General features: G+C 34.4%; 2 protein-coding genes across 2 annotated transcripts; one reads left to right on the top strand and one right to left on the bottom strand.

The window, feature by feature from the left end:
* The first annotated feature begins 2,195 nt into the window (after window positions 1–2,195).
* Window positions 2,196–5,707, top strand: LOC107006823 (WD40 repeat-containing protein HOS15-like). The gene is made up of 13 exons (XM_015205341.1): window positions 2,196–2,256; window positions 2,967–3,112; window positions 3,187–3,450; window positions 3,542–3,588; window positions 3,686–3,824; window positions 3,976–4,039; window positions 4,136–4,294; window positions 4,397–4,518; window positions 4,611–4,685; window positions 4,847–4,900; window positions 4,986–5,059; window positions 5,169–5,243; window positions 5,488–5,707. Exons 1-13 carry the CDS (start codon window positions 2,196–2,198, stop codon window positions 5,705–5,707), a joined length of 1,500 nt encoding a protein of 499 aa, XP_015060827.1.
* Window positions 5,708–6,865: 1,158 nt separating this feature from the next.
* LOC107005529 (putative cyclin-A3-1) lies at window positions 6,866–9,524 on the bottom strand. Its single transcript, XM_015204144.2, has 7 exons — window positions 9,079–9,524; window positions 8,221–8,453; window positions 7,986–8,138; window positions 7,853–7,886; window positions 7,607–7,756; window positions 7,387–7,521; window positions 6,866–7,290 (listed from the first exon to the last, which is right to left on the bottom strand). Exons 1-7 carry the CDS (start codon window positions 9,367–9,369, stop codon window positions 7,222–7,224), a joined length of 1,065 nt encoding a protein of 354 aa, XP_015059630.1. The 5' UTR covers window positions 9,370–9,524; the 3' UTR covers window positions 6,866–7,221.
* Window positions 9,525–9,990: the final 466 nt, after the last annotated feature.

The following is a 9,990-nucleotide window of genomic DNA, read 5'->3' as shown; positions in this document are numbered from 1 at the left end:
TTTAACCTTCGATCTAAATCATGCTTCAATTGAACATGCCTAATTTGAATATCTAAATATAATATTTTGACTTGCTTATAAAGTTGGTATCAAGCTTGTTTTTTATGACAAAATATTTATGGGCCAGCAACCACGAAAAAGTAAAAAAAATCGTCTAATTACTGTAAATTTGCACCAAAAAGGACTCTAAAAATTTTCGATATTATACGTATTGCTCCAACAACTTCCTACGAAGGATTTCGTAAAGGTTTCGCAAAGAAATAGTTCGAAAATCATATCACCAAAATATTCATGGGTTAACACACACGAAAAACTGAAAAGATCACCTAATTTCTATAAATTGACCTCTAAATTTCCAAAATGGATTCTAAGAAAATTGTGAGATTATATCTATTGTTCCCCCAACTCCTTGTGGAGGGTACTGTAAAGATTTTACAAAGAAATTTTCTGGAAGACATATCACCAAAATATTCTAGCGCGCACACGAAAAATTATTTTTTATTCAAATAGTGTCAAATTCCAAAATAAAAGGAAAGGGATGCTTGTATGCACATTAGATTCGCTAACTCAATTGTGAAAATCGCTTAATTCCTATACATTGGCCTCTATTTGAGTAAAATAGACTCTAAAAATTGTGAGATTGTACATATTGATCCCTCAAATCCCTACGAAGGGTTACATAAAGATTTCGCAAAGAAACCGTCTGTAAGTTATATCACCAACATATTTAGGGGCTAACACATACAAAAAATTGAGAGAATCGCCTAATTCCTGTAAATTGGCCCCTTAATATCCAAAATAGACTCTAATAATTGTGATATTGTACATATTGTTCCATCAACTCCCCATGGAGGTTTCTGTAAATATTTTGCAAAGAAATCATCCAGAAGACAAATCAACAAAAAATTCTTGGGCTAACGCACACAATAAAAAAAGGGAAAACGCACAAGTACTCTCTCAATCTATGCCGAAATCGCAGAGACACACTTATACTATACTAAGGTCCTATTACCCCCTGAACTTATTTTATTAGTAATTTTCTACCCCTTTTCGGCCTACGTGGCACTAACTTGAAAAAAAAGTAAACCAGCGTTGGGCCCACAAGATAATGCCACGTAAGCCGAAAAGGGTAGAAAATTACTTATAAAATAAGTTCAAGGGGGGTAATAGGACCTTCGTATAGAATAAGTCTGTCTCTGAGATTTCGGGCATAGGTTGAGAGGTACTTGTGCATTATCCCTAAAAAAACTATGGAAATCGCTTAATTCTTATAAATTGCCCCCTAAATGCGCAAAATGGACTCTAAAAATTATGAGATTGTGTGTACTTCTCCCTAAATCCCCACAGAGGGTTCTATAAATATTTCACAAAAAAGTCATCTAGAAGCCATATCACCAAAATATTTTTGGGCTAATACACATGAAAAATTGAGATAATCGCCCAATTCTTGTAAATTGCCCCCCTAAAAGCCCAAAATAAACTCTAAAAATTGTGAGAATGCAGGTATTGCTCCTCAACTCCCTACATAGGGTTTCATAATGCTTTCCAAAGAAATCGCCCGTGAAGCTATATCACTAAAATATTCATGGGTTTATAAACACTAAAAACTGAGAAAATTGACTAAATCCTATTAATTGGCCCCTAAATGTCTAAAATGGATTCTAATAATTATGAGATTGTACAGACTACTCCTCCAACTCCCTACAGATGGTTCATCAAAGATTTTCATATATGTATTATATGTATTATATTTTTTTATTAACTTTAAATGTGAATAGAACAGACCGATACAAAACCCTAGGCGAATCTAGCATATAGCTTAGGTAAAAATGCATCCGCACTTGATTTTTACTTTGATTGGTTTTAATAAGTTCTATCTTAGCTCGAAGGAAAAACAATCCAAATCAGACTCTCCCAAATAATATGAAAAAATAAATTTAACAATTCAAAGTCTTGTCAACATAATTTTTATTTAAATCAGGGTGTTATTGTTTAAAAAAGAAATATATTTATTGGAGCCTGAAGGATAGCTTAGTCATTCAACAATTCATTCAAAATGCCTTTTTTGGAACCAACAGAACATTTCATACATCCCAAAATTCACACTCACCATATTTTTTGCCTCTATATATATGAGAGGATGTGATAGTAATTCATTTGTCTGTTTAAGTTTAAGCCGCCAACAATTCACAACAATGGCTCCTTTAACCTCTGAGTTCCTCAATTTCATTGTTTTTCGCTATCTCTTCGAATCAGGTAATTTAATTCTCATCTTCAGAACTTGTTATATTTATCCAATTTTAATTGATGTTGTGTTTCTATTCTGAAATCCCCATGAATTCGAGATTGAAAACTGGATCCTCTATCTGCACAAGGTAGGGATTTAGGTTTGCGAACACACCAACCCCTGGATATGTTGTTGTTGTTAGATGATGTTAAATTCTGCAAAGTAAACATTTTTTCTGTATCGAAAACATGTTGTTGTTAGTTGATGTTAAATTCTGCAAAGTAAACATTTTTTCTGTATCGAAAACATATTGTTGTTGTTAGATGATGTTAAATTCTGCAAGTAAACATTTTTTCTGTACCGAAAACATGTTGTTGTTGTTAGATGATGTTAAATTCTGCAAAGTAAACATTTTTTCTGTATCGAAAACATGTTGTTAGATGATGTTAAATTCTGCAAAGTAAACCATTTTTCTGTATCGAAAACATGTTGTTGTTGTTTGCTAGGTTTGATCCACTAGAATAATAAATTTTGAATTCAGTAAATTGAATGTTGTTGTTATTACCAAATTTAAACATCTCATTTAAATTTCGTATCTGTCTCTCCATTTTTAGATAGGAGTAAAAAAACTGAACAACTCTTGCCCATGAGGAAGTAAATTTTGCTATACCGATTCAGCATTTGCTTTTGGGTAGTATATATCTAATCCGTCTACTGATTTTGCTGATATTTCTTTCAGGATTCACACATGCAGCATTTAATTTTGGATACGAGGCGGGGCTCAATACGAGCACGATCAATGGACATCTAGTTCCTCCTGGTGGTCTTGTTCAATTAGTACAAAAGGGTATTCAGTATCTTGAACTGGAAACCAATTTCAGCAATGTAAGGCAAATATTTTATATGAAGTTTAGTTCTTTTTACTATTCTGTACTAACCAATATAATTACGGAATGCAGGATGATACCGATATGGATGAAGACTTCAAGCTTCTAGAGCCTATGGATCTCATTACAAAGAGTGTAGATGAGTTGCGGAAAATAATAAAAGAGAAAAAGGAGAAGGCTCAGAAAAAGAAACTTAGGGGGAAAGGTAAGGCGAATGCTGACCACAAACGAGAACCTACAAGAAGAACGGAGATGGAGAAACAGCACAAGGAAAAAGAGCTTGAACATGACAGCGAAAGGAGCGATGTAATGGTCTTGGAAGGACACACATCTGAGGTTCTCTATGATTTCTCAATAGGTGTGATCTTTTGTCTTCTGTCTGATATATTAACATTACAATTCTCTTTTGTTTCAATACTCTTACTAGGTTTTTGCCTGTGCTTGGAGTCCAGAAGGGTCACTACTTGCATCTGGGTAAGCATTAGTACCATTTCTTTCTTTTTTGCTCTCGTATATGGATCATGTTCATATTCATGTCGATTATAGCTAACCATGTGTAACAACACATTAGGTCTGGAGACGCGACTGCTAGAATATGGACAATCGGAGATGGTCCATTTAATTCTACTATCCCAAATGTTTTGGTTTTGAACCATTTGGACAGTCAAGCAACTGAGGAAAACAAGGATGTTACATCACTTGACTGGAATGTGAGTTTTTTATACTGCTTGTTTTGGGGTGACTTTCGTTGATCTATACTTTTCTGGTGGACTTTCTAAAATTGGACTACATTGCTTGTAGTTACATCTTTAATTTTCTTGTTATTATTTGATCTTGTGTTTATGACTTCTTCTTGTACAGAGAGAGGGTACCCTGCTTGCGACAGGTTCTTACGATGGCCAAGTAAGAATCTGGAAACGATCTGGTAAGGGGCATGTAGGAAAAACTTGTTTTGAAGATTGAATGTATAAATTATCAGTGTTTTTTGTGTCTTGTTTTCTCTTACTGAATTTTCATACAGGGGAATTGGCTAGTACTCTTAACAAACATAAAGGGCCAATCATGTCGTTGAAGTGGAACAAGAAAGGTAATTATCTCCTTAGCGGTAGTATTGATACAACTGCCGTTGTTTGGAATGTGAAGTCCGGAGAATCAAAGCAGCAATTTGGATTTCATTCAGGTGTTCTGTTGCCTCAATGATTCTTTATAATTTACCTCATATCTGAGCAAGGATAGATTTTGTTATGTTTTGTTTTGCTTATGTTCATACGACCCCATTTAGGTCAATTGCTTGATGTTGCTTGGCGAAACAATGATTCTTTCGCGACCAGCTCCGCTGATAGCATGATATATGTTTGTAAAGTTGGAGAGAACAAACCAGTCAAAAAGTTCTCAGGACATCAGGTGACGACTGAAGCTTAGCACGTTATGCTTGATTCGAACATTGATGTATCCATTGGGAATAGTCTTAAGGGTTGTTTACTTTGCCATTGCAGAATGAAATCAATGCTATCAATTGGGACCCCTTAGGTTCTTTGCTGGCTTCTTGCTCTGATGATACCACAGTTAAGGTAATTCCTATCTTGTCCTTCTAAAGGTTGGGCGCATGTCACATTTCGAACCGTGCAGCATACATAAGCTTGGTATTTTTTAAATGGGATAAGGTAGAGAGGCGGTGCGGTGTGCCACTGGTCCTCGAGGATTTTGTCAATAATTTATTGTTTTTGTGCAGATATGGAGCATGAAACAGGATGTCTGCTTGCATGATTTCCGAGAACATAGCAAAGTATCTATTTTTTGTTCTTTATTTTTCTTTGTTGATTCATTTAATCAAATCAGACATCAACTCCTGACTGTTATGTTTTTGTCAGGAGATATATACCATCAAATGGAGTCCAACTGGCGCTGGTACAAGCAATCCGAATCAACAGTTGTTGCTGGCAAGGTATGCTATCTATTTCTACGGTCATATTTACAGTATTATTTCAAATGTGGTGGTAGCACAAGGTTCTTGATTGAGCTTATTGGTTTTGTTTTATTGTGTGTCTGTGTAGTGCTTCATTTGACACTACCGTGAAGCTATGGGATGTTCACCAAGGGCGTCTTCTTCACAGCTTCAACAGTCACAGGTAACGGATGTTAACTAATTATGTCTACTTGGATTGGACACACGAGATAGTGAGGCACTCTTAATAAATTTAAAATTATTTAACTGTCAAATGGTAGGCTCGAGTATTATGGGGTTTGTTTACTAGTACTCAGTTGAACTATCAATACGTGTGTATCTTTCTTTTAGTTCATCAAATCTTTGTATCTTTCTTGTTTAATGTTTTTGGTTTTTACTAAGTAGGTTTTGTTCCATTTTGGATCCAGGGAACCTATTTACTCTATTGCATTTAGTCCAAACGGTGAGTACTTGGCAAGTGGATCATTGGACAAATGCATGAATATATGGTCGGTGAAGGAGGCCAAGCTTGTAAGAACTTACAATGGTGATGGCGGCATTTTTGAAGTGTGTTGGAACAAGAAAGGCAACAAGGTTGCAGCTTGTTTCGCAAACAAGAAGGTCTGTGTCTTTGATCTGCGATTGTAGATCAGGTTGAGGAAGCGATGTGAAACTCTGCCTTTTAGATAACCTTTTTGTTGGTTTCACCTAGTGTCCGGTTAACCAGATTGGGACCCGACTAAATCATTATGGCATTGATCTAAACTTAAAGGAATGTTTAATCTGGTTTGCAAACATATTATGTTGGATTATAATATATAGTATCTTACTTTAGTTTCATGCATGTGCCTATCTTCTATATCTTACATGAATAATAATAAAGAAAATTTCTCTACTCATTTTTAAGCCTAATAGAGCATGTAAATAATCTCCTTATGAAGAGTACAAAGTAGATATTCTAACAAATGTTTTTCTTAATTTACCAATACCAACACTTCAACTCTTAATATGGTATTTCAGTTACATACTTTTGACTTCTGGAAATGTTTTACGTGTGTTCTCATTCATCTATTAGATAGTTAAGTTAATTACATAAAATATATCATTTTCTTTAATTATACGCATTTGCTTCAATAAGTTGTAAAGCCCTACGCACTTTATACTTAAGGTTGATGTGTATAATTTAAAGAGATGACATATGATGCGTGATTTAGTTCACTATGCATACCCTAATAGACAACTAAAGACACAAGCAAAAGTTTTTTCTTCAAAATTTGAACCGGAAATGTATAATTAAAATACTTTTTAGGAGTTGAGATGTTTGATTAAAACGTAACTTAATTTAAGTGTCTTAATAAATATCTTTGACAAATTGTAGTAGCCTATGATCCCTCCACTACAAAAAATTCCAAGCATCCAATGTGTATCAATAATTACTTGACCAATTTAATGCTGCACACTAATTTAAAGATAAAGATGGAGACCCTTTTTAAAATATAATCAATATTAATTACCTTTTTTACTATAACATAAACAAATTGGAAAAAAATTATGACTTTTGGGCTTTTTTTTAATCTAAAACATCAAATAACAACTAAATGTGAGAATCTTAATAGCTCAATTTGTTTACGATCTGGTGAAGAAATCTTCACCAACAGATTAATCACCTTGTAATCCCCGCCTCTTTCCTTTTGCGTGTGTAATGAAAAAAGTTCTAAAAGAATAATATAAATATCAAATATTAATCAAGATGTATAATAACCAATCGCTATAAAAGGCACCCAAAAAGGTCCAAACAAACGAAACTGTTACAAAGAGGTATTTTCAATACATACAAGAACCAAAGAGAATTGCAATAGGGGTTTAGTACTTGCAAATGAAGGTAATAATATTGTATACATCCATATCTTTTCATATATAATATATAGTTTTCTAGAGTTATTTCCACCTTATTATAACTTACAACAAACATTTATTTTTACTATCCATGGCTCTAAACATGAAGAGACATTACAACACTATATCTATAACTTTCATACATCAAAGGATTATTGCATATCTACTAAAGTTAAGTCCTTTAAATAGCATGAGCCAGCATCAAGAAGGCAGTTCCATCTCTTCCAGGTATCATCGTAACGTCTCATGCCAAATTTTTCCAATGATTACACAGTATCTTCAAAGAATGAATCCGGTATTTCCAGAGGAGAAGACAATGTTGACACACATTTGAACTGTTACACGAAAATCATAAAAAATGTTCGCATCAGATTACTGAACTATGTAGGTGTTTACAACAAAATCACTATCAAGAACGAGCGGATTAATACCTTATGCAGCTTGTATTTGTCCCTCACAGCTGCTAAAGTACTTCCTCTTCTACTTAATTGCAAGTCATGTACGATAAGAACACATTCCTTCAAATCTGCTGCTCTATATCCCGAGCAACGTCGAAGGGCCAGACTCTACAATATGGACAGAGTTAATTCAGCAGTTCGATATATATAAATGAAACTGTAAGTATAGTGAACATTGGATCAAAATCCGCACCCAAGGATGTGCCTTTGGATGTAATGTGAATCTTGAAAGGAATATCACAGCAGCAGCTACCAAAGAAGGCAAGAACTTCACGCAGTTGTAATCCAATAAACTTAATTCGGCTAGGTAGTAGCCGAGAAACTCAAACTGCAAATCAGGGTTCTGTAAAAGGCAGAAAGAATATAAAATAAGCAACCACTTGACAGAAACACAGTCGAATACAAAATCATAATGTTCATGTTACATATTTGCACTTACTTTGACATCTTCTTGAGCAACTCTAGTAAATCGTCTGCATATAAAGGAAATAAGAACAGACATATCAGTCAAGGAACCGTAATCATTCTTTAACAAGTTCACCACTACTTATTCGCGAAACAACGAGGCCTACCGGAGAAATGTTTTGGTTGTGGGACTACCCATTTCAAATTTGAGGGATTGTAGCACACTAGCCTCCATCTTCACAACATCTTTCTTCGTAAACGTATTGGCTGTAATGTAACAAAAATCCTTGACATGTGGAGGCTTGATTTCCTCATACTTTCTGATCATAATCAACAGACTATATTAGATTCATAACACACAGTACCAGGAGAAATAAACCAGTTCTTGGTTACAATACTTACGCAGCGATGAGCATAGAAGAAACACCCAAAAGCTGAAGTCTTTGCCTAGGGATGACATTCATTGATAAGAATCTATCAATGTGTGAAACAGTAAGATACAACGTGTCCGATAGAAGCTTGTATTCCTCTGCAACTTCGACCAGCCAGTCGACCAACACCCCTCTCATGTTTGCACTCACATCCTTCTGAACCTTCTCAAGGTAATCAGGCAATGGTCTTCTCTTTTTCTCAATCTGATCCGAAAACCACGGAATAAGTCAAAAACTCAAAAACCCAAATATCAAATCCAATCAAGATTTGATAATTCAATGATATTAACCACAACCCAATAGCCAAAATCTAATCTTTACCATTCCCATTTGCAAAATCATCAATTAGAAACCAAATCAAGCTCTGCTACTATTAGGTAATACCCAATTAAACAAGATTTGATAATTCAATGATATTAACCACAACCCATTTGCTAAAAATCCAATCTTTAGAGTACCCATTAGCAAAATCATCAATTAAAAACCAAACCAAACTAAGCTATATTAACAAGATTCGATATTTCAATGATATAAACACAACCCATTTGCCAAAAATCCAATCTTTAGATTGCCCATTTGCAAAATCATCAATAAAAAACCAAACTAAGCTCTATTAACAAGATTAGATAATTCAATGATATTAACCACAACCCATTTGCTAAAAATCCAATCTTTAGAGTACCCATTGGCAAAATCATCAATTAAAAACCAAATCAATCTCTATTAAGTAACACCCAATTAAACAAGAGTTAAATGCAAAACAGACTTAATCACTAAGATCTAAGTACAGAACACCACAAAATCTATTGAAATGAGCAAAAACACTAACCTCTAATTGATGAAAATAATCATAAATATCAGAAGCATAAGCACCACACATCTGAGGATCATCATCCAAATTAACATCAACATCAAATTCCTTATCTTTTTCAGCAACAGATCTTTTCACCTTCCTCTTAATAGTCTTCCTAGATTTGATAATACCCTCATTAGACAAATCTTGAATCTCACCCAACACAACTCTCTTCTTGTTGGGTTGTTGCAACTGCTGAACCATTGCTTCTGCTGCTCTTTTCTTAGCCAATCTTGTAACCCTAACAAAATTCTCTTGATCTGCCATTTCTTCCCTCTCTCTGTATGTGGGGGTAGGGTTAAGAGAGGAAGAGTAAGCTGAGGAAGGGGAAGAGAGATGAGTGTACTATGTATATAGAGATATGGCGCCATATATTCAGCAGAGTGAGTGTTTTTGAGGGAAATTTTCAGATGGATTTTGAGTTTTTGGGAATTTTTGGTGTTATGCCAAATTTTTGGTTAAAACTTTTTTTTTTTTTTCAGGTCGAAATTTTAAAAAGTTTAGTTTTGGTTCCCTCCAAATATACCCGCTTCTTTATAAGAGGTTATTTTTTTCCAACACCTTATTGTAATTAAGGAATGATTTTAATTTACACTCTGTTTGGATGGTTGTTATCGATTATATCGTAGGCGGATCTAAACACTCTAGATGGGGTGCACTTGTTAACTTGGTAATATATATATATATATATTTATTTATTTTGAGAAACGAATAGGAATTATGATATAATTAATGGTGTATCTATGAAAAGCATAGGATTGTTATTGTGTTATTGGTACAGGCTAGAGATCAATTCGTCATTGGGACATGGGTTCGTATCTAGCTAGTGTGTTGATTGTACTATTTTTATTTTAAGTTTATCTTAGAGCTTGTAATGAAATCCGAACA

The sequence above is a fragment of the Solanum pennellii genome, chromosome 12, assembly GCF_001406875.1.
Source record: "Solanum pennellii chromosome 12, SPENNV200".
Classification (NCBI taxonomy): Eukaryota; Viridiplantae; Streptophyta; class Magnoliopsida; order Solanales; family Solanaceae; genus Solanum; species Solanum pennellii.
The sequence above is the reverse complement of the archived record's forward strand: the minus strand, read 5'-3'. Positions and strand labels throughout refer to the sequence as shown.

What these genes read in the sequence shown, in the direction of transcription:
- LOC107006823 (XM_015205341.1), top strand. Translation starts at nt 2,196, where the DNA reads ATGGCTCCTTTAACCTCTGAGTTCCTCAATTTCATTGTTTTTCGCTAT. An exon ending in AAAAGTTCTCAGGACATCAG is followed by an intron (nt 4,519 to 4,610) that starts GTGACGACTGAA and finishes TTGCCATTGCAG; the next exon opens with AATGAAATCAATGCTATCAA. An exon ending in CTGATGATACCACAGTTAAG is followed by an intron (nt 4,686 to 4,846) that starts GTAATTCCTATC and finishes GTTTTTGTGCAG; the next exon opens with ATATGGAGCATGAAACAGGA.
- LOC107005529 (XM_015204144.2), bottom strand. Translation starts at nt 9,369, where the DNA reads ATGGCAGATCAAGAGAATTTTGTTAGGGTTACAAGATTGGCTAAGAAA. An exon ending in ACAACCAAAACATTTCTCCG is followed by an intron (nt 7,887 to 7,985) that starts GTAGGCCTCGTT and finishes CTTTATATGCAG; the next exon opens with ACGATTTACTAGAGTTGCTC. An exon ending in ATCCAAAGGCACATCCTTGG is followed by an intron (nt 7,522 to 7,606) that starts GTGCGGATTTTG and finishes TCCATATTGTAG; the next exon opens with AGTCTGGCCCTTCGACGTTG.